Source organism: Abramis brama (assembly GCF_963993115.1).
Source record: "Abramis brama genome assembly, chromosome: 23".
NCBI lineage: Eukaryota > Metazoa > Chordata > Actinopteri > Cypriniformes > Leuciscidae > Abramis > Abramis brama.
Window position 1 is genome coordinate 12,513,331 of NC_139985.1, and position 24,599 is coordinate 12,537,929.

Below are 24,599 nucleotides of genomic sequence, written 5' to 3' on the forward strand. Positions count from 1 at the left end.
TTGTGGAGTCCACTGTAAGATACAGAGGCTTCCAATGATAAAACATCAGTAAGTGTATTATTATTATTATTATAAGTTTGACAGCTTTTTGACTTTATTTAGTTGACAATGGTTAAACTTTTTCATTTCTAAATTCTTATGCAAAGGATTGATGTCAGTAATGTAAAACAGCTTACAAAGGCATTTCCATTTTGTGAATGTAAAACCTACTAAAAAACTTTCATTTTTAGGATATATGCCAGTTTTCTTATATGTACAGACAGATATATAGGCTACAATAATGTATGTGGGGTTATATTGCATTATTTTAGAATGAATGGATTTAAAATATTGTTACAGCACAAATGTCTAAGAAAACATCCTGAGATTTAAATGCTGCTCAATAGAGAATTTGAGGGGTTTTTTTTTACTTCAAAACCAGGGGCCCGTTCTTTGTACGAGCTTTGTACGGTCTTTGCTTATTACATCCGAGATCAAATGACACATCCAAGATGATATCATCGTGCGAATCATGATCTGGCTAACTCGGTTCGAACATACTTGCCGGATATGATTAGTATCGCTGGATTGAGTTATCTGAGATAATTGCGCGTTCATGCTCTGGTTAAAAGGGGATATGTATCGATACATTGATCAGCAACGCTGCTATTGGCTGCTCATCGTGGCCAAAGAGCGCGCTCAGTTTTTCTCCTCAGCAGAGCATGAACTAATAGTCGAAGTTTATTCGGAATTTTAATGTTTAATCAAAACGCCAGGGAACACCTCAAAGTCTGCAAAAGCCAGGAGAGAGGGCTGGCAAAAAGTAGCAGACAGTTTAAATCCGTTAGAAGTGGCCATGTTAGATGTTTTTATCACTTATTAGCCTATATTTTTGTATTTTAATAATTGCATAATTACTTTGTTCATTGTAATGTCAGAGTCACCACACTAGAACATGGGAACAAACAAAAGTGAAGTACAAAAATATTCTACATAATGGTAGGCTAATTTTTAGTTATATTATAGTCTCTTTTATAAAAGACACTGTTAAATAAATGGTATTTGTTTATAAAAGCAACCAAGAGAAAGGCTGAGAAAAAAATAGAAAAGATCTTAGTAGCCTACACTGTAAAATAATTTTTGCTGCATTAAATTAAGGCCGTATAGTCATTTCAACTGTCAAATCTTGAGTAATGATGAATTGCTTTGACTTGTGAAAGTGAAAACTGATAAACTGTTAATGTAAAAATATTTTGCCATGAGTTATTGATCACATTTTCCCCCAGTGTAGTTCATTGTAATGACATTGTGTTTTCCTCTTTTGTGCACTTTTACATAATACACCAACACTTGTATCTGTTCCCAAGAAAGTGGTGGCTGAAATATGTGCAGTAAGTGGACATTTTCTAACTTTCCAAAGGAAAGAAAGTATAAGACTTTGTAATGTCCATTTGTTTCCAGTGAATAAACCCTCTCAGATAACTGTCATATGGAGGAACTAGCCTACCTGCAAATGCATAAATAACTTGACTTAATTTATACTTGTATGCTTTATGGCTGCAATATAAGTTGCATGATTCCACATCTACAGAAAGGCCTACAGAAGAGTCTGCACAGACAGAGGACACATAGGCCTACAGGTGGGCAGTGTATAGCCAACTTTTCCTTTTTATTTGTTGCATGAGGCATGTGTCTAATATCTCTTGTTGCAGGCACTTGACCCCTGGCTTTTCTTTACAAAGAACTATTGAAATAAAACTCAAGGAACTAAGCATATTTGTCTTTTATTAAACATTTAATGAAAAGTGTTTTTTTTTTTGTTGTTGTTTTTTTGGCAATGTTGTGTAATATGGCACATGCAACAATGCCACAGGCCCTGTCAGGTGTGCAACCCTCAGACTTTTCAGACACTGAAATCTTCCCTTTAGTTAGCCAAAGTTCATTTAATTGTGTGCCCTTGTCCTGGCTAGAGCTTCATTGTAACTGGTTTGGGTCAGGGAATGGGGTCATAAAACACCTGTCTGCAGGAACATGTCATAATCACCTATGAAAAAATGCAGTTCTGTTAGGATCAGCATAGTGTATGTAATAGCCTACAGTGAGCTTGATATTTAATTGTGGAACTTTCCTTACCACTTTCAAATAATGTGCATGAATGTGAATCTCTGAAAATTCTTAAGTCATGCTCCTTGCCATTTTGCTTTCACATTTGTGATATGGAAGATTTTAGTCAACTGCCTTTTTTTATTTGATATAATATTATTAATCTGGAATATTAAGAATCACAATAGTAACTGGGCTACACATTTACATTGTGAATCCCCTTTCTGTTCACATAATCATTGAGGCCTTGATGGCAGTCTATGGTAGCCTATAGTCTATGGTACCAATCACGTTAGTGAAGCCTGAGTGACACATAGCCTACTGTAATCGGCATGGTCATGATTGCATGATCTTCATAAAAAAATTATGATAGCCTTAAAAAAACTGCTTTACAGCATTGGGTCTTAATTAGTTGGAAATGCCACAAAAAAAACAAAACTTTTTTTTAAAACCTAAAAGCGCCAGGTAAACTCCGAATGACACGACACAGACACCACTTTCCATCAAGTTCGCGCATCTCCAATAGTGTAAAGGAAAGAGCCGCAAATAATCTTAGGGCAATGCAAACAGTTTGTGCTGTAGTTAAAGCCCGACTCCGACAAGTCGAAAATAAATGTGCGTTTCCAACAAATTAATAATGTAAACGACAATCTCACGATTCACGAGAAAAAACTTCCCGTATCAGCTCCGCTTATAAAGGCGCGATCTAATCCTGTTAACATGAAATAAGCCTGCTCCTGAGCAGGTTTAAGATTGCGCACCTGTTGCTATGACAGCAAGTCCAGGATGAGCTTTGAAGAACCAAACAATCCAAGATCATGCCAAATCGCCAACAATCAAATCCTGAGTTAGCGACGTACGAAGAACGGGCCCCTGATATTACCTTTCACAACAAATGCAGCATCCCAACCACTCAAACAATAGCACATTCCCAAAAAGTAAGTATTTAGAAAAATACTAAAGTAACCAATACATAACAATGCTTTGTAAATGCTGTTAAAAAACTAACACACTAATAAGGTTTTCATAGACATTTTATTTACAATGTTTTTGAAGAGGTGCAACTTAGGTGATACTGCAGTACAGATTACATGATGTTTTCATCCCAGCCCCTTACTACATGATGTTGGTAAACTAAGGTGAATAAAACTAAGAGAAGACATGGGTCAAGACATTTTCAAAGAAAAGAAAATATACAGGTCAAAAAAGATGAGCAAAGCTTAAGGATTTTCCCTGAGAACACAGCTTTGTCATGTTTACATGTTGCATTCAGAAGTCTGAGTAACTGCTCAAATGTTTTGATAATCTTTTTTACCAGGTGAAAAGGTGTAGATGGTTCCCAAGGGAATTCCATGTAGCATAACATTTATAATAGAATTTTTTCCACCCAAATGAAAAATGGGGGAACATTTCTGTGACCTCCAGCTCAGTCAAAACATTAAATAATAGGATCACAAAATGTTTTTCCTATAGCAGATCAAAGGTTAGTGAGATCACCAGTTAAAATAATGTCGATAATGACAGCCAAAGAACATTTCTTAACTCAGATTAATACATGCAACTCAAAATGAACACTGAGAAAGGTGTTGCCTTGCTGTGCCTCTCCAATACAAAAAAAATAAAATAAAAATTCTGGCATACACAGTACACAACTGAAACTTCCCGCCTCTGTAATGAATGATCACCAGTGCTATAACATGACCTCCAACACAATCATTATACCTGAGGCCGTCTTATGATGGCTTGCTCATACCTGCAACAACTACGTTTTTTTCTCCATTTTTGACAGCTTTAAGAAGTCAACTAAAGAAAAGAACTCTAAAGCACTATTGATGATGAAGAAATATTTACATTGACAAGAAAAATCTAAAAGGAACAATAAAACAAGATCTATCAGAGTTTGAAAATAAAAGATCTTATTTTAAAATAGTGTGGGTTGAATTATGTCTCAGTCCTTTTTTATTCATAGTGGCAGTGGCAAGTAAGTAAAGGGGTGACGTCGCTCATTTCTAGCTGTCAATCATCTCTGAGAGTTCCAAAAGAAGGTCATCCTCTCCCTTGCCCGAATCCAATTCCAAGTCATCCTCAAGCCGATCATCAGTGAATTCATCTAACAGGTCTTCAAAGTCATCCATCGATGAACTGGTAACAGCAGCTCGACCAGAAGTGGTGCTGGACCGCCGATTGCGCTGCACACTGGGTGTTCTGATCACAGGGCTACAAAGAAAAAAAAAAATAGTGTTAATTTGTATCGTTTCTGCACGACGATTTAATATAAATCAATTAAAAATGGTAGTCTTCCATCAGATGAAATAAGATCATTTCCCATACCTTTGGGGGACTGCAGCAGTTTCTGCTGATGTAGTACTGGCAGGCTCAAGGCAGCTCATAGGCACCATTTGAATATCCTCTGTGTTAGAGCAGGGCACCTGCTGAGTGTCGAACCGAACATCTGTCAGAGAGGTTGGTGAAGCCACCTGAAAGAGTACAAAAAAAACAAATGCTTAAACTACTCTTTTTTTTTTTAACCAGCAGTGACAAAAGAATTGCTTAAGTAAATAAACCTCACCTTAAGGCGCTTGTTGGGAATAAGCAGGGAGGGAGGTGATTGACAGGCGGCGTTGAGAGGTTTCACTTCAGCAACAGCAGAGTGAACTTTTGCAGCTTTCCTCCTCTGGGCCGGCTTCATTACTGATGGCTTCACGTTCACCTTGGGCTTCACTGAAACGCAGACAAATGCAGCAAAGTGAGTAGGCCATTTGGAAAAGGGAGTTACAGTTCCATTCCATTTCTAAATAAATACATACACACTTATTTTAGTTTATATTAGTACTATAGTAAACATTACTGGCTTCTCATATTTAAAACATTATCATCTCTATTATTTATCCTATTTTTGTAGGAGTAATATTGTACGTAAAAAAACTATCCAGCCAGTAAAGTACTTTAAAAATGGAAATCGAGTTATATGATCAAATAAAGAGATAATGAATCTAACTCCTACCCTTTTTCTCCACTGTTTGTATAGTTCCCTCAGCGAGCTGGACAGGAATGACCGGAGAACTGGAGGGCTTTGGTGTGTTTGACGATGGAGTACTATCTACAGACCGCCCGGGGGAGCTTTTCTGAGGTACTACAGCAGCAGGGAGCGGAGAGGTCTTGGGTTTGAGGGCGATCCTCTGCCTCACTGTGGTTTGAGGCTGGGCGGAGGATTCTGATGCTGGCGGAGAGGCAGCAGGTGATGCGTCTTTCTGGTTGGTGGAGGTGACTTGCTCCTCCTGTAGCTTGCGGAGTCTCTTCTCACGCATGATCTCCTCAAACGTCTTCACTTTAACAGGCACACTGGAGAGTTCGCCTTTTCCATTTGTCTGCGAGTTAAACAAAGGAAATTTATATATATATATATATATATATATATATATATATATATATATATATATATATATATATATATATATATATATAAAAAACAGGAAACAATATCCTCTTAGGCTTGTTGTCTTGGGTTGTTTTGGATTTGTCTTACCTCTGTAGCAGGTTCCAGTTTCTTATCAGATGTGTCTGGTTTTGTCTGACCAACAGTGGCAGCAGCAGCAGCTAAAAAAAATTACAATTAAAAAAAAAAAAAAATGTGAACACACTTCCTTGGCTGTTTTCCACACTTTTAAACCATTTCCTTGAAACAAACTACATGAATGTGTCTGACTTACTTGAAGCTTTATTAACACGCAGAATGCGCCTCTTCGGAGGTCCACTTGACTCTGCTTCACTAGAGGTTGGGGTCTTGTCATCTGCGTTCTCTTGAAGTTGTGCTTGCATCCTTGCAGCCTTCTCCCTGCGTATTTCCTCCAGTGTTTTAACTCGTACCTCCGCGGCTGCCACAGGGGTCTTGACTGCAGCTTCTGCAGAGCAAAGTCCTTCATTCCCCTCTGGACTTTTGGCAGTCGTGTTCGTTTCCTGGACTCTTTTCTCCTGCATTTTTTTCTTTTCGTGAAGGATCTCAGAGAAAGTCTTAACTGGGGGTCCACCAGCAGGTTTGACATTTTTCTTGGAAGGGTTCAGCGGCTCCTTCGGCACTTCTTTCACAACACGCACAACTTTACTTGAGTTGAGGCTTTTGGCTGCCTTCTCTTGCCGAATCTCCTCAAGGGTTTTTATACGGATGTCTCCGGATGGTTTTGGCTCGCTGTCGGTGCTGGGCAGGCCGGAGGTCAATCCAAGTCTTTCTCGCACTGGTTTCTGAGCTGAAAAGAGTTATTAACGTAAATTGTGAAGTAGTAGTAGTATTTGAGTTTATTTTTATATCAGCATCACTGGCTATTACATGGCAGATACAACATCATATAAGTATAATAATGAAAAAAAAGTACAAGTACAAAATGTGTACAATTCTATAAAATATTTGGTTACACTTTCTTTTAAGGTGTCATTGTTACAGTGCATTTATACATTTAAGTACTGAGCAATATTAATTAACTACATGTACTCACTATAGGGTTATGATTAGGGTTTGGTTTAGGGTTAGTTGCATGTAATTATGGATAATTTATAGTTATTACAATAGTAACTACATGTAACATATGTAACTGACACTGTAAAATAAAGTGTTACCAAAGATTCTTTAAATGTACTTGTGCTAAAAATTTTAAAATAAATTCTGGATCTATAAGTCCTTAAGTTTGTCCTGATAAAAAGCGCCGTCTCATAACATTAAAGATTGGGCAATCCAAAATAATGTGTTTTACAGACAAGTTGGTACTAAAGTATTGACATTTTTGTCCTTCACCCTTCAATAAATGCCAATGAGTCAGTCTAGTATGGCTTATCAGACACCTTGTAAATACAACTTAGTCGTGTCTTGATTTAAAAGGGTAGACATTTTCCCAATCACAGAATTTATTTCAAATAATTTGCTATTTTGACATTCTACCCATTCTGCTTGGCATTTCTCTAATATGGATTTGTTGATTAAGGGATTAATGTCCACGGGTGGGATTTACATAAATTGTAAAAGGGATACAAAATGCCTCTACAGCCACAGCTGGGACAATAAACTAGTCTCGTACCTTTCTGTGGTAGAACATCTGTGGAGGATTCAACAGTTGCACCGAGTCGTTCAGCAAGGCTTCGTTTCAAAGGTAGCTCTTCCTCCACAGGACCATCTTCAATTAAATGATAACATCTGTCAGTTTTTGGCATATGTAAAAAGGGACCACGGGTACATAAATGCATTACAATATCGAGGAAACAGTTTTCATAAACGTACCTCTTTTCAAAATTCTTTTCCCAAGTCTGTCTGAAATTTTTCTTTTTCCAGTTTCATTAACAAACGAATCTGCAACACAGATTTTAAAAGGGCTTAAATGTGAACAAATGGTTTGATGCTATGTAAACCAAAGTTCAAACACTTGGGCTGCTTACCATTCTTGGCATTGTTTACTTCCAGACGTGAAAGAGACTGAATGTTTTCCTTTTCAATAGCAGTTCCATTGTTTTGTGCAGAGCTCTGCATGGTGGACTGCCCTGCAAACAAACAAAAAGTGAAAATTAAGATCAGATGTCTGAACAACAGATCACTGGAAAGCAACAGATGTGAGGGTTTATTTACCAGCTTTCTTCAGATTGGCCATGAGTGCTTTCCTCAATCTGATCTCCTCCAGTGTCTGGATACCAAAGTTCAGCGAATCATCTGCACGACAGACCAATAATAAAATAAAGCGCTCAATACATAATAGAAAATATTAACAAAACATGGAAACCGTCTTCACCTTTATGTGTGATCAGTTTCCGGGGTGAGCCTCCGAGAGATTCATCTCCTTCCTCTGAGAATTGATCTGCAAACAATGAGCAATGTGTCAAGATCAGGGATGCCACATTCTGTTCTTGAAGGGCCACCTGCAGACCATAGCCCGATCCTAATTAAACACACCTGAACCAGCTAATCAAAGATTAATTAAGGGTTGGAACTAATGTGAGTGGGAAATATCAATTATGAGTTCTGAATAGGCTAATTTGAGATTCGCTCGCCTGAAATTTAGAAAAAAGCAGGCTAAAGTGAGGGGAGGAGTGAAAAAGTGCAGGCAAGATGGACAGATCTCTCTTCTCACAGTGAATCATACACCTACGAGATCAAAGGCGAATATCACGCGATTCACATTCATGCGGTGTTGCTATTAAAATTTATTGAAGTTCTGGTGCTTTTTTTAAGAAAAATAAATGACAAACAAGACACCCAAAGTACTTGTTATTATTCCCTTCGAAAGATGTGTTTATCAATAATTTTTGCTTTAGTACAAACATTTTTTAATATTTTTAGAAATAAGACAATCACATAACCCATAGAGATATCGCACCGTCAGAGTTTGGGAATATTCACACATAATTTATACACATAAAAACATGATAGTTTTAAAATAAAACATTTTAAAAGAGAACAATACATTAGAGATCGACCGATAATAACTGTTACCGATATTTTTCACAATATTTAAGCATTTTCCATAATCGGGTATATTGGATTCACCAATAAATGGCGCCATATTGTGGGCATTTTAAGAATTGCGTGCAAGGCCAGGATTAAAGCATTGCATCTGAGGGGAGATCAACAATGGTGTTCTAAGATAAAATACTGTACCTACTTTAAGTAAATAAACTTTAACACAACAGCCATTAATGCACAAATGAAATGTTACATAAATGCTTGATATGTAGTTTAAACTTGGCGCTAACAATAGAGACGAAGGATGTTTCTCAATATGCTTTCTTAAAGGAATAGTTTAAATAAAATTAAATTCTGTCATAATTTACTCACCCTCAAGTTGTTTAAAACTCGTATGAATTTCTTTCTTCTGCTGAACACAAAGGAAGATATTTTGAAGAATGTCGGTACCCAATTACATCAACTGTTTGGTTACGAATATTCTTAAAAATATCTTCTTTTGTGTTCAGCAGAAGAAAGAAATTTATACAGGTTTAAAACAACTTGAGGGTGAGTAAATGACGACAGAAATTTCATTTTTAAGTGAACTATTCCTTTAAGTGATCTTGTGTTCTCGCTCTACGTCGTCATCAACTGTCGAAGTTCAATTCCAGTATTCAAGAACGCAAGTACAGATGCATGAAAGTAACCGGATGTGTTCTTGACAGAGGATGCATCGAATGCAGACTTGAAAGAATCATTAGAAATCCCAAAAGACGATGCGGGTTGATGTACGGAAGCCTGTAAGCTTTAAACTTGTCGTTCTCATTTAAGAGATTCAAGCTGCAAGCTCACAAATACATGACGCCGCATAAACATTTGTCTGTTTGTTTTGCTTAATTTTAATAAAGTAATAACCTGAAGAAAGCCTGCAGTATTTTTATTGGCATATTAAAAAGAATCTTAACATTGACAAAGCATAGTTAACACATAGGCTACTCATTTTTCATAAATACTCATATCTATTTATGATTATTTATTTTTTTAAAAGACGTTAATGACAGTGAACTTTATTATTTTTTACCCTCTTTCAGAATCCTTTATTTATTGATGTAGATGTGCGTTTTGTTTTTGTATGCAAGGCGGGAGTGAAATTAAAGAAATTAGTATTGAAAAAAGTTTTAAAACAGTTGGTTCAGTTCAGTGCTGACAATGCGCCACGTTTACAAGTGGGGAAACTAGAAATTCCACATGATGCATGAGTGGTGTCACAGTGTGTCGATTATGAAACACCAAGGAAACACTGATCCATAATATCATATAATATAGGCCTATCTGCAATCTATCTAGAGATTGGTGAGAAGAATAGCCTGACTACATCAGACTTCGTACTTCCGCTCAATTTCATTTCGCTTCTGTACTCAGTCCGAGACAGCGTAATAGCTTTCCGTTTTCCTCCGGCCTGAAAACAGCCGGCCAATCAACGAACAGAGGGCGGGCTGAGAGCCGTGACGACGTAGACACTGATTGTACCGTGGATGCGTAGATTTACTTCACATAATCTGCAAAAGTCGTTCACAGCCATGTTCACTCCGGTATTTCGCTCGATGGTTTTGTTTTCGCATCATACATGTGTTTACAGTGGAAGTTAGATGCGGCTGAGCATGCGCATAACACACGCCATAACCAAATGTTATGTGATTGGCTTACGGGTAACCAATGATTTTAAACTTCAGACAAGCCCATAGGAACGTGTGCTTACCATCCTCATCATCATCATCCACGGGGTTGATGACCACAGGTGGATGGGTAGGGCTGGGGACATTCTCCTGGGTCTCAGTTCTAATGACCCCTCTAAGCTGTGGGTTAGTAGGGTTTGCAGTGGGCGCAGGGACTTGGTTGACTTGGTCCTCGTGTGGGTTCTCTTCTTTCTCCTTTGCTTGACCTGTAAAACAATGATAAAAAGCCCAATTTATTTATTCGAACTTTTGATTTTTTTATGAAAGATTATTAAAAAAACTGCAAAGACTGGCAAATACCTTTGTCGGGGGAAAAATAATTCCCATCAATGATGCGTGGCTTCTCATGATGAAAAGCACAGTGAGGTTTCTGGCAGCCAGCTGGCTGGTTCTCCCAATAGCATGCGATTACTTTGCGGTTTTTCTATAAAGGTAGTAACAGGGTGGATCATTTTTAAGGTCCCATTTAAGAAACAATGAAAGGATCTCAACATAAAGGGAGTATGGAGATGGTCACAAACCTTTATTTCCATATGGCGATACTTGCAGATGTTACGGAAGCACCTTTGCTCCTGCCACAGGCTGCAGACAGTCTCGCTACCCATGGCGGCCTCGCAGTGTCGAAAAGGACAGCTGTCACCCTACAAAGGCAAATTGAAGGACAACACATTACATTTTTATTAAATTAATATTTTAATATTTAACTTATATTATATATTACAATTAATTGTTAATTTAATATACAGTATACATTTTACATTTATTTATAGATCACTTTAAAAACATGCCAAGGAGCTGTACAAAGACATTAACACATTAAATACAATACACAAATTTAAAAAAATTAATGGATCAAAACATGGATGTACATTATCCCCCTTATTACACAGCTTCTTGCCACAAGTAAATAATTAGACACGAAATATTGATCTGAGTTGAAATATTTATTAGCTCTTTAAATGCAAAGCGTCCGCAGAGGGAGCAGTTGCTAGCGCAGCAAGTTCAAACTAGACGGACATTTAAGGGATACGGTACAGCCATACCACTTATTACACAGCATTTCGCCACATTAATTATGGGAAAAAGAGACATTTGAGATTAAACTCTTTTAAAATCGTACCTGTTTGTTATCCTATAAACCAACAGTGTACAAAACAATAGTCACATAATGGCAGCAGCTGCGATTGTAATGGCAGCAGCTGCGAAGAGAGAGCAAGGCCACGATACTGGATGGCATAATTAAATAACTGTACACAAAATATTGATTCAACTGAGATTCAATATTTTATTAGCTCACCAAAAGCAAAACTTCCACGAAGAAAAAACGTTCCTATCAAGCGTATATCGCTGCTGACTTCAGTAACCTGGTTGAGCCTGTTATCGTTTTTTGTTAGAGGAATAACATTACTGCTGAATGGCGCTATTCACTAATCAGAATCCAGTATTCCACAGAGCCGTGTAATAAGTTGTTATAATGACCTACATTATCAAAATTTGAACATGAGAAAAAAAAAATCTAACATTTCTGAGCAATTGCTAGCATAGTTTTCCAATTAAGTGTATGTTTACACAATAACGATGTACAAAAAAATGCTAACGTTTTTCCTTTACGACAACGTTGTCAAATCGATCCCGTTCACACGGATCCACGACAACGACTAAAAACGCTGCATTATGGATGCCAGACCAGTAGTTGGCGAAGTCACTTTGTAAACACTATGTGTTAATGGACTGAATACATGCATGCGCATGACGAAACCGTTTTCGCAAATTTGCATTCTCAAAAACTTGCACTTAGAAACCTGATTTCAAAAGCTTGCATTTTCAGGCCGCCAAACCGTCGTTGGCCTGCGAATGAATGGCCAAAACACATATAAAGTTTTCTTTTTTTTAAGTTGAAAACAGTGTCAGGTGAACAACCCCTAACAGTGACTCTACACTTCATTTTACCTTAGTACAGGTGGAATAGTAGAAGAAGTAGCAGTCATCTCCTCGCATGGTCATTCTGGCACAAGTTTGTACTCTTCCAGGTCAGGAGCTCTTCAATGATGCTGGGATCTCGTTCCGGATGTCTGCGACAGGGTCCACGTGAATCTCCCTATTTAGAGTGTTACAAGCCTATTCATGCTCCTGTTGATCCTTTCACATGTTTCACTTTCACATTCTGTCCTGAATGATGCAAAATGGTGGCCAATATTTAAATACCGATGAGAGAAAGCATTGCAAAAACTTTGTTCACCTGCAGTGGCTGAGACGTTCCCTGGTGATCTCAAGCGCTTCTTGAAGGGTCGCTCCGCACTGTGTTGATCCTGAAGGAATACTTGACTGATGAGTAAAGACTGAACAGGGGAAGAGGGGGCAACTTTTGCCTCTTAGAGACCTGTTCCCATCAGACTGCTGTGATAAAATTGGCAGATGGAGGAAAATGTCCGTTTCGTGGTTTTTTTTTTTTTCTCTCTCTCCAATATTGTTGTTAATTGAGTGGTGAGGGGGTTTGGGGGAATTTAAAAAAATCGTCAAGCTAGATGTTGTCAAAAAAGAAGAGCCGAGGGCAAAGATGGGACTGGATATCTTGGAAAGGAAAAAAAAGGTGGGATATCTTCTACGTCTCCTGAAGCCAGGTGGAAAATTTAAAGGGGGGGTAGACTGGAACTTTTTTTTTTCTCATTTAAAAAAATGCCCAATAGGGGAAAAACAAAAACCTATGGTGAGATAAAAAAAGATGAAAAAGCAGCAATCTTCAGGGAAGCCAATTCATTATCCAAATCCAGTTGTCCTCTGGAATGAAGGACAAGATCTTGCATAACCTACATTTCAAAAAGAAGACAAAAACACTCCCCATGTGCTGAATAATTGGTTATTTGAATAAGGACAGGGACACAATATATATTACATTGAAAATATTCTCATGGGAGACATGTTTTTGGATTCATAGAACATGTAATTGGACACAATAAACTGTGATAATGCATGTTACAAACAATTTTAAAAACGAAATTGTTTAAGTTACACATTTTGACTCTTGCCTTCGTTTTTCGACCACGTTAAACCACAATTGTCACGTTTTAAATTTGGTAATATACGAATTAATATTTCGCCGATTTTGCATCCGCACCTGTAAATTCAGAGTGCGTCTTACAAAATCAGCGTTTGTGAATATTACATATTTAAGCCACATTTTTTTCAGATAAATAATTAAACAAATATTATCAATATACTCGATCATAAGTTAAATTAAACGAAAGAACATCAGAAATTACACGTTCGTTACCATAAACACAGTTTTTAATCGTTCGATTACAATGTGGTAACGTTCACGTTTTGATTTAAATCCACAGTTCAAAAAATAGTTTTATCATTCGTCGTGTTAGGCCTTGGTGTCCTGTGTTTGCTATAACTCCTTTTACTAGGCTGTCAGATGAGAAACACCGATACAAACAACGTGTAAACAACAAGTAATTTGTATATTTTAACTTTACGTCCAAGAGCTGTGTAACGTTACGTGAAAATAACACAGTATTCTATTGGCTTTCGAATAGCATGTTGCTAACTTTAGGTAACATGTTGTTAAATTTAGAACAACTAACGTTACTACATTTAACTAAAGTAAATTAATCAATAAATAAAACGTTCAATCACAAATAAAGCGTTCACAATTACCAGTTTATACCGACTGGAATAAAGTATGATCGGTTTGGTGCATGTAGAGAGGTCGACGCTCCCGGACTGGAGTTATTCCTTTACGACTTCACAAGGGAACAAAATGGCGCCAGTCTGTACAGGCACGAAAGTGCTTGCGTCATTGTGACGGACATGCTCATTAAACGGACAGTTCACCCAAAAATGACACTGATATTATACTCAACCTCATGTTGTTCTAAACCCCTACGACTTTTAGTCCAATCGTTTTAAGCCAAAATGGGGGTCAACCTTGAACAAATTGCAACAGAATTGCAAATTGCAACTGTTTCTGGGGGACGAGTCTGAGGTAAGAACAGGAGACAATGGTAAGGAGGAGAATGCAGAAGACAAAAGGTAAGTAAAATAAAAAGTGAATCCCCAGAAACAGTCCCACAGACTCAGCCCCAAACCCCATCTCTGCAATAATAATTAATAAAGACTGGTTTCTAAGGTACTTCTTCCTGCCTCTATGTAGGCCTATGCTCATGGGTAGCCTAAATGGGTTCCATTCAGACCTTAACATTAAGTATTTTACTGTTATGTGTCAGCAAGATTCAACAAGACATTTTCACCTGGCTATACCCAATGTTTAGATCTGTTGTGGTATTTATGCAAATTTATGCATAATTAGATTATGCACCGTTTGTCTATGTTAACAAACAATTTAAAAAAACTTCTAATACATTTTTTGTTTGTCTTGATGTAAGTAATCCACTCAGTAATTTTCATGGTGATATAAAGGTTACAATTTCTACCCTATTCATGTAAGAAAAAGAATGAATAGCCGTATGAATAGGCTATATTTGGGTCTTTTTCGAAACTTTCCCTTAATGGGATTCTTCGTGGCTTTTTTTTTCTGTACTCAGGAAAATACCAAATGTGTCAGAAAGTTGTTAATCTTAATACAATACACAATACAGAGCAACTACACAACATGACCCTTAATTCTGCAAGATGTTCAGCTCAGATAACATTTGTTTATCACGTTATTCTAAGACATTCGAGCATTTGTGGTCTGTCTATTGGAAACTTGCAGACTTTTGCCCTCATCTAAACAGGAAGTACAAAAGTTAACCCTAAGTCTTTCTAAGGATTCCTAAGGATTTCTGGCTGCCCCACTTATTTTCACGTGACCTCAAATAAAGCATCAGGTCAGTTACTAGTTTTTATGCCAAAAATCATTAGGATATTAAATAAAGATCATGTTTCATGAAGATATTTTGTAAATTTCCTACCGTAAATATATAAAACATTTATTTTTGTGAGTGAATGCAGCACAATCGCGAACATAAATGGACAACTTTAAGGCCGATTTTCTCAATGTTTCAATTTTTTTGCACCCTCAGATTCCAGATGTTCAAATAGTTGTATCTCGGTCAAATATTGTTATATCCTAACAAACCATACATCAATGGAAAGCTTTCAGAAGATGTATAAAGCTCAGTTTCCAAAAATTGACCCATGTGACTGGTTTTGTGGTCCAGGGTCACAAATATGTAATTTTTCATTGGTGTAAAATTACCTCTGCCAATGATCAGAATAATTTCTTATCTTTATTTACATTGGACGGGTAAGTCCAAGGAGGCTTCCATGTCATTCCGCCATTTTGAAAAACTATAATTGCAGAGAGGGACAAAAAGCACTAGCCTACCTCAACAACTCTATGTATGTTCAGGCTACCCATGAACATACATAGAGGCAGGAAGAAGTACTTTAAACCAGCCTTTATTAATTATTATTGCAGAGATGGGGTTTGGGGCTGGGTCCGTGGGACTGTTTCTGGGGATTCACTTTTTATTTTACTTACCTTTTGTCTTCTGCATTCTCCTTACCATTGTCTCCTGTTCTTCCCTCAGACTCGTCACCCAGAAACAGTCCCACGGACCCAGCCCCAAGCCCCATCTCTTAAAAATTAATAAAGGCTGGTTTCTAAAGTAGGCTACTTCTTCCTGCCTTTATGTATTAATGCTTATGGGTAGCCTAAATGGGTTCCATTCAGACCTTAACATCAAGTATTTTACTGTTATGTGTCAGCAAGATTCAACAGCACATTTTCACCTGGCTATACCCAATGTTTAGATCTGTTGTGGTATTTATGCAAATTAGCACATACATAATTAGATTATGCACCGTTTGTCCATGTTAACAAACAATTTAAAAAAACTTGTAATACAATTTTTGTTTGTCTTGATGTAAGTAATCAACTCAGTAATTTTCATGGTGATATCTAAAGGTTAAATTTTTTACCCTATTCACGTAAGAAAAAGAATGAATAGGCGTATGAATAGGCTATATGACTGGACTACTAACTTACGTTAAGCCTTAGCCTACGTGAAAACTCTTTGGAGTCCTTCTCGAAAGTGCTCTGAAGCTTGAAAGACAAGTTAATCAGGTTGTAAAATCAAGTTTCTATCAATTGCAAGTCTTTGGTGAAAAGTCTTTTTCACTTTTTTAATAATTTTGTAAGAGTAATCTATGCTTTTATCACCTAGCCTATAGGCTTGACTATTGTAACTCTATGTAGCCTTCTTGTCTTCTTTAAATTGCCTTTAGATGGTCCAAAATTCACTGCGAGAGCTCGAGGGCTCGAAAGTGTGAGCATATTGCCCCTGTTTTACGGTCTTTACACTGGCTACCTGTGTGGTATAGAATTGATTTTAAAGTGTTCTATTGGTTTCTAAGTCTTTAAATGGTTTAGCACCCTGTTGATTAATCACCACCCAGTAAGAGCTCTTAGGTCTGTCAATCAGAGGCTTTTAGTTGTTCCTAAAACCAGACTAAAATCTAGTGGCGATTTGGCTTTTGCCATAGCCGCTCCTAAACTTTGGAACAGCTTGCCAGTTCAAATCAGAGCTGCACCCATAGATTTGTCCATCTGTGACTTTGTGACTGCCTGAATTTGGCGAAATTATTTACGACAGCGGTAATGGACAATTCCATTTCCATTTCCAATTCCAAAAAAGTTCATTATTGTTGCTTTAAACTCCCTTGCGGACCCCATTGAAAACGTTTTCAGGAGCCATAAAATAGCAATTGTGCGAGGAATAGCAGGAGACTTTTTAAAAAGTATATTTCTTTTGTGTCCAGCACAAGAAATGTGTACAGTTCGCATTTTGAAATGGAACTTCCACACTGCATCTGCATGGTGTCGATGTTATAGGAACACTCTGCATGAACCAGTGCCTGAAGCGCGTGTGAAAACACGGCAATCTTGATTGGCTACTGCAGTCAGGTTGGCTAGAATAGTCACTATACTGTGGGATTTTTATTTTTTGTTAAATTGAATAAAATAAAAAGAATAAAAGCAATATTTTGCATGGTTTATTTATAACTGACTCTAAACTGACACAGATCAGTCACAATATGGAATAGCCAAAAATACTCCAATACTATACAATACACAGACAATGTTGCTCACTTACTAATGTATAATTTTAATGACACCAACAATAAAATGTATAATAATTATGACAATAATAATAAGAAAAATAAAATAATTATATTCATATTTTCCAGTAAATACATGCAACAGTACATCTTTTGTTTCACATTACATGTGTAGAGGTAATTTGCTAAAACAGTTTTGTTTTAGATTTTTTTTTTACATCCAACAAAAATTAGTGAGCCACTTTTCTATGATAAAGGAGTTGCTTGACTATTGACTAAAATGCCTCACAGGTAAATTAGGCTCATTTTAAAGCAGACTTTTTAAGACACCATGAAATCAAGTTTGTTTTTGGTTTGTTTTTATGAAATATTGCAGTATTTATTATAAATGATTTATCTGTGCACAGTCATTATCTTTTAAAAATTCATGTGCCCTGTGCCCTCAATCCAAATAACTTCCCCTCTTGCAGCATCTCTTCTCTTCTTTGATGATACTGTGAAAGCGGGGCAACCTGTCACTCACATGAGATCACAGCAATAGCAAACCGCAACCATCCAACCATTCAATCAATTACAGATGGACAAAATCAATGTCGCCCTACATTTTTTTCTTGTTCGAGAAGCCATTTCACTCTGATATACATCACAATAGGGAAGAAACTACTATTGCAACTTCCGTTTCATGCCAACTTAAAAAAAAAAAAGTTAAGAAAATATTTAGTAACAATCACAACAATGCTCAACATGTATCCAGCAGGCTGTATCCTGCAATAAGCTAATAGAGATTTTAAAACTTGTGCTGAGTTGTCTTTCCATCCATGTTTTTACATTAAATCAGTAAGTTACTGCTAAGGCAATGCCACAGAGTTAGGAGACTTGCACTTCCTAATGTAATGAAAATGATAATCTGTGATGGTCGTGTTGCCCCAGAATGATTTAAAACGGCAGGGGTGCACCACGTGATATTTGTCATTCCTCCAGTACAGCTATAAAAGGAGTTAAGGGAATCCATTCTGTGATAAAGTCCATCTGATTTATTCGTACAGAACTGACTTCCCAGTGCTGTGAGAGAGCTGAGAGTTTTCACACATGTTGGCGGTGAAGAGCCCTTCCCAACTGTTGCAAAAGTGTTGTTGGGAGTGCTGGTGCTTGTAGCCATGGAAGCATACAATTCATCTTTTGCTCCTGTTGCAAATAAATACATATATTTCAGAATCTGATCATAAATAACCATAAAAAAAAAATATATATATTTATGAAAATCTCACCAAGTATTAACCATTTCTTCAGGTTGTTAACTAAAGGATAATTGCCTTGTCCACAGAAATTTCCAGAAAAGTCATCCAGGTCAAGAGCCCATACAAACGCACCTCCAAAGCTATGTTCCTGTAAGTATTTTATCTTAACAGTAGAAGGCAGTGCTGTTATTTGTCATGTAAAAATAATCTTTAAGTTTAGACATAACAGTATTACGTGACTTAATTGAAATTTACCTTAATGTCAAAGCTCCTCAGGTTGTCAAATCCCACCCAGTCACTGCCTTTAACAGAAAAAGGAACTTTCTGGTCTTCAATCCACTGTACTACGCCACCATTTAGGAAAAGACATATCTTGAAAAAAGAAAATATTCCTTAACTTGATATCACTGACAAGCATTTGCAAGCCGTTAGTTTCTGTCCAGAAATGATGTTTCCATTTACTTCAAAGTAAGACCACAGGCCCATCTCTTGTGTATAAGGTCCAGGAGAAGCAAAGTTATTGGCTGGAGCTCCAACTCCATTCTGAGAGGAGGTGAGGATGAAGGAACGTCCATATGTGGCAAAGCCCATCAACAACTTCTTGGCAGGAGCTCCCTGGAATCTCCAGTATTGCAGGGCAAAATCCTGCATGAAAGATGAAATTATGCAAACTACACAGTACCAAATTAAAGTTATTCACTGTCTTGAAACCCATGTGCTCAATGTCAATCACTGTGCTTACGGTGTTTGAGTCAATATTTTCCTCGTCATGGACAGCACTGTACAAAGGACTATGATGTCTCACAATGCCATCTTTCAACGTATGAAAATCAAATGTCTTGACACTAATAAAGTCCAAATACCTGTAAAAAAAAAATATTTCCACATTTTTAAACTGTTTTCAACTGCCATTTTTAAAATGATCATAAAAAAGGATTGACATGGAATGACATGTTGTTCTTACTTTGAGATCTCTTGAATTTTGTAGCTCCTTTCAATGACTTCTTTCTGTGCTGAAACAGTTGCTGTTAGAATCAGTCTCGCATCTTTGTGTGACTGGCTTTCAGCTAGAAATGCCTCTTGAAGTTCCTAAAGTTTCACAAAAGTTTTTTGGAAAGGGGTTTTATTTAGTCCTTTAGCAAGTTGTATTTTTTGGCTTGTTTTAAAGCATAAACCTCAATAAATTTGGTAAGATTTAAAAAAACCAATTGCCAATAAATTGCCCAATTATGGTTTGATTTCCATCCTTGTACACTATCGTTCAAAAGTTTTTTTTTTTTAAGATAATACTAATACTTTTATTTAGCAAGGATGTATTAAATTGATCAAAAGTGACAGTAAAGATCATTTATAATGTTACAAAAGATTTATATTTCAAATAAATTCTTTAAACTTTATATTCATCCAATAATTTTATTTCCAATAAAGTTATTTTAAATTGTAATAATATTTCACAATATTAGTTTTTACTGTATTTGATCAAATAAATGCAGCCTTGGTGAGCATAACAGACTTTTTTTTCTTCAAAATTCATTAAAAAAATTCTACAGACCCCAAATATTTGTACGGTAGCGTTAAATTTATGTACCACTAAAATTTCACACAGATAAGGTGTCTCTCTGACCTCTTATGATCCATTGGAAAACTCTTGCAACCCTATTTGAAAACATATTATTAGTTTTAACCTTGCACAGAAGAGTGAATTTCAACTTATCTTCCGGACGCGTCTCTGGAGTGCCCTTGTGTTCCCAGTCCAAATCCAGCCCATCAAAGTTATACTTCCTCAGAAATTCTATAGAAGACTTGATGAATGTCCGACGGTTTGTCCAGTTGGACAACATATTGGAGAATCTGGAGTGAACATGAAAATGTATGGCTGCTTATTTAACTGGTAATGTGGCTTACAAATATTTCAGATTAATTGCAAAATGGCTTTTTGAAGGAAAATGAAAAATGTTTTTGTTTTTAAAAAAAAGAACGTTTTTATAAGATATAAAAAAGGTATGTTACCAGTAGAGGGCAACTTTTACTCAGAAACACAGAAGGAACACTTACTGGCTTGAATCTTGGTCTCTGACAGACAGCAAGGTTTTCAACTTAGGATTTCTTTAGAAATGAAACAAACATTTTATGAGTCTTTGTCACGTAGCAGAACATTTGACAAATCAAATATAAATGAGACTAGAAACATGTAGCATAAGCTACAAACATACTTGTTCTTAAGTGCATTGAAGGTCGAATAAAGAGCCACATCATTCCACTCACTTGCAGCTAAGTTATTGGCATAGTTTATAATGGCAAATGCATAGATCAAATGAGTACACAAGTTCGGGTCCACATTCTCTGGAAGGTATCTAGCAGTTCCTGCTCTGTACTGAGACCAGTTTGTGAAGTAACACACCAGTCTTGAACAAGTTACTGAGAAAAAGAGTATAAAGATACAACCTATGTCAGCAGTGATTCTTTGGTGATGTAATTTCAATGAATAATGAATGAAAATCACCCTACCGAACTGAAAGAGCAAATTCAGGCCTGACAAAAATGGAATAAGATCATTAGTACATGCTTTTACATGAAATAAATATTTTAAGAAACATATTCAAGGACAAAAATACCTGTTAAATGCGTTATTCCCCTGTTCATTTTGTTGCTGCAACATGTCCCTTTAGTTTCGAGTGATGGGGAACTCCGCATGAAGTAAAGTGAGGGGTGGGGAGAAAGACGGGAAGGGCTACACACGTATAACATGACACTAAATGTCAGCTAAAAAAATTTCTGGCCTTTAAAAAAAAAAAACAGGATTTCTATCAGATTTGGCCAATCAAGATTTACTTGATTGTAGTAACAGACCAGTCAAGATTCATTTATTACACAGTTTTTTTCTTTGACAGACACAATACGCTTTAGTGTACCTCTCATGGTGGAATCATGGTGTGCATGTCCATTCCCTTGAGGATGTTCACAATAGATTGAAATGGAATGCAATTCAAAACGCTTGAGAATACAATGAAAACTTCAAGCTACTTTATTGACCTGAGATTGTGAGGAAAATGTGAATGCATAAATCTTATTTGAGCCTACATTTTATAGTACACTGTAAAAAAAAACCCTGTAGAAATTACAGTATTACTGGCAGCTGCTTGCCAGTAAATTACTGTAGATTTAAATTGATGTTATTACTGGCAACAGTTTGTTCAAAGTTAAATGAACATTAAACATTAACAAGTCTTTATCTTTACAGAATAAAACTATAAAATAACAGCCTCATGCAAAGCATTCTGGGAACCAAAATCTGAAGGAAAAAAAACAGAAAAAGGTTGATGAAGATTTCTGGTTCCCAGAATGTTTTGCATTAGGTTGTTATTTTATAGTTTTATTCTGTAAAGACAAAGACTTGTTAATGTTTAATGTTCATTTAACTTTGAACAAACTGTTGCCAGTAAATAACATCAATTTAAATCTACAGTAAGTTACTGGCAAATAGCTGCATAACTACAGCAAATTTTTTACAGTGTAGCCTAAATAAAAGTGTGCCAATAATTAAAGCTCTTCACATTCAAACACAAACCCCATAAATATGGTATATCTTATCTTGTCAGATACTTGTTACTGTACCTTATCTTAAAAAACAGATCCTAAGTGACCTATTTTCAATTTCACCTCAAGCTCTGTACCATTATTTCATTTACTGAAACTAGAAACTAGTGTAACTAAACTGCAGTATTGTTGCTTAAGTCACATAATGTGTCATCACAAACATGATATGTTTCAGGCCAGTGGAAATTTGCCATGTGGATATACAAAGATTTATCACATTATCCTCAACAGCCGTAGGATGAACTGACACATTGCTTCCGTAAGATCATATAAGAGCAATATGAGGCTAGATATCTATCAGCAACTTCTTGCTAATATTTATGATAGCACGTACTCAGTGGCGGGTGTAGACAAAGACAAGGGTCCAGACAGGGACAAGGGTCATACAGGTCCCAATGCTGTGATGAAATGAGCACAGCAATAAAATTAAGAACAAAATCACTTGAGCTAGCACGCCTTGACATCCCAGCAAGGAAATATGTTCTAAGAGCGTTTTGCGTTCATATTAAGTTATGAAATGCTATTTCTGAATGTTCTCCGGATGTTGAAAATGTCCAGTTATTTTGAAAAGTTTTAAAAACATTTTTTTCTTGGTTATGCGAACATTAAGAGAACATTCCAACTGATCATTTTGCAAATATTAAAGTTACTTTTGAATGTTCTCTGAAATGTTGGATGAAAACGATGTAATAACGTTGTTGTGCTAATGTTTAGAGAACATTATTAAAGACATAACTTTGAACAAATATTTTATTAACATTACTAGAAGAATGTTTGTTCATAACTTTGAGACATCCTTGCTATTCAAAGTTCTGAGAACGTTTCCTGTTAGCTGGGACAATATAAAAGTACTAATGCTAATATTAATAAAATAATAACTAATAAAATGTTGCTACCATATATGTTTTGATTGTTTGATATTGATTTAGTTTAGTCTTTATGTTCTGATTTCATCATACCTCCCTCTTTATTTTGACTTATATTTCATTCTGAAGCAGATATATTGACATATAAATATTTATTTCATTCATGGCAATTGTGCATTTTAATATAACAAGTACTGTCTTCTCAAACAGTGATTATCCAGCAATGGTCACACATGTTGTTGGTTCAAATTATACTTTCAGATTCAGATTTGTTCCATGCCTCCTGTTTTGTCCCAGGGTCCATAAATTTTAACAACCCTGTTAAGAAAAATGTATGCATGCAGCAAGTTATTTTTTTTGTATTATATTATTTACATGTTGTATTATTTATTAGTGTCATATCCACCATGATTTATAGGCCTATTACAGGCTACAGTACTCATGTAAAATGTTTGGTATTTTCATACAAACCTAATATTAAAGTCACCATCAAATCAAGATTGACCGTTCTTATTTTTTATATGAAATAATGCAGCATATATTATACATGATTTATCCTTGCACATCATCATTATTATTTTTTTGAATTCACATGCCCTTATAAACTTAAATCAAAATAACTTTCCCTCCCTCTTGCAGCAACATCTCTTCTGATGACTGTTTACTGGCGTGAGGGCGGGACATCCTGTCACTCACATGACATCACAGCAATAGCAAACCACAACCATCCAATCAATTCCCAATGGACAAAATCAAGCCCCGCCCTACTTTTTTCTTGTTTGAGAAGCAGTTTTTCACTTGGATATGCCATAATAGGGAAGAAAAGACTATCTCAACTTCCGTTTCATGTCAACTTTAAGGCCTGAAACATACTTTCCGCAAGCACGCGAACAGAGATGAGATGATGCCAATATGGAGGACTATTGACACAAATAAATAAATCATTACATTTTTGTCATTTATATTGAAATATAGCCTATTGACAAAGTTTTTCAGCAAGAATAAATAGCAGTTGACCTAGAAGAAAAAACTGACTGTAAATGGAGATATTTATTCAAATTTTCCACTGAGTTAGCTTCTCCTTGCTCCTGAGACTCAGTTTGCGCTCTGAGCTAACCCAGATTATTATTAAAGTGTTATATAAAATAAGGACACTGAAGAGGGAAGCTGGAAGAATCCGCTTGTTAAATCATGACATACTGAATACTGATTGCATTTCAAAGGCTCCACTCCAAGCCGTTTGTGAACACTATTAATTTATAGCACAAAGGTAAGCGTTTAAAAACCCGGACACCAATATTTTGCCAATGAAAAGATTTTGTATGTAAGGTTAGATCATGATTTTTCAGTAGTTCTTCCTGCACCGCACTTGTTATTGTTATCAGCCTTCATTTTTCATCAGGAATAAAAGACATTCTTTGTGCAACCAAATCCAGGTCTGTAAGATAAATGACACTGAATCCTGAATCGTGCGTTGATGCTGACAGTTTGACATGAGAAGAAAGCAACACAAAAGAGGAGAATTCTGACCTCATAGTTGCATCATGCAGTAGGGAATCAAAACAAGATAGAAGCCGGTAGACAAACGCTA

The 24,599-nt window shown here is 36.4% G+C and overlaps 2 protein-coding genes across 4 annotated transcripts; both read right to left on the bottom strand.

The window, feature by feature from the left end:
• Positions 1-3,098: 3,098 nt before the first annotated feature.
• Positions 3,099-14,017, bottom strand: zc3h11a (zinc finger CCCH-type containing 11A). 3 transcript variants are annotated; one of them, XM_084101880.1, is made up of 17 exons: positions 13,900-14,016; positions 12,479-12,941; positions 12,190-12,337; positions 10,761-10,880; positions 10,540-10,663; positions 10,263-10,445; positions 7,851-7,916; positions 7,691-7,771; positions 7,504-7,605; positions 7,349-7,417; positions 7,149-7,244; positions 5,793-6,326; positions 5,609-5,679; positions 5,087-5,450; positions 4,652-4,803; positions 4,414-4,559; positions 3,099-4,299 (listed from the first exon to the last, which is right to left on the bottom strand). In XM_084101880.1, exons 3-17 carry the CDS (start codon positions 12,241-12,243, stop codon positions 4,092-4,094), a joined length of 2,370 nt encoding a protein of 789 aa, XP_083958006.1. In that variant the 5' UTR covers positions 12,244-12,337; positions 12,479-12,941; positions 13,900-14,016; the 3' UTR covers positions 3,099-4,091. The 3 variants fall into 3 exon arrangements, with proteins under 3 accessions (XP_083958006.1, XP_083958007.1, XP_083958005.1); XM_084101881.1 differs by having other exon boundaries at positions 12,479-12,548; positions 13,900-14,010; XM_084101879.1 differs by having other exon boundaries at positions 12,479-14,017.
• Positions 14,018-17,327: 3,310 nt separating this feature from the next.
• On the bottom strand, positions 17,328-21,464 carry ovgp1 (oviductal glycoprotein 1; the record flags this gene model as incomplete). Its single annotated transcript, XM_084101296.1, has 11 exons — positions 17,328-18,492; positions 18,576-18,708; positions 18,801-18,917; positions 19,008-19,190; positions 19,288-19,408; positions 19,510-19,634; positions 20,231-20,396; positions 20,601-20,651; positions 20,759-20,963; positions 21,054-21,077; positions 21,458-21,464. 11 exons carry the CDS (start codon positions 21,462-21,464, stop codon positions 18,137-18,139), a joined length of 1,488 nt encoding a protein of 495 aa, XP_083957422.1. The 3' UTR covers positions 17,328-18,136.
• Between the last annotated feature and the right edge of the window lie 3,135 nt (positions 21,465-24,599).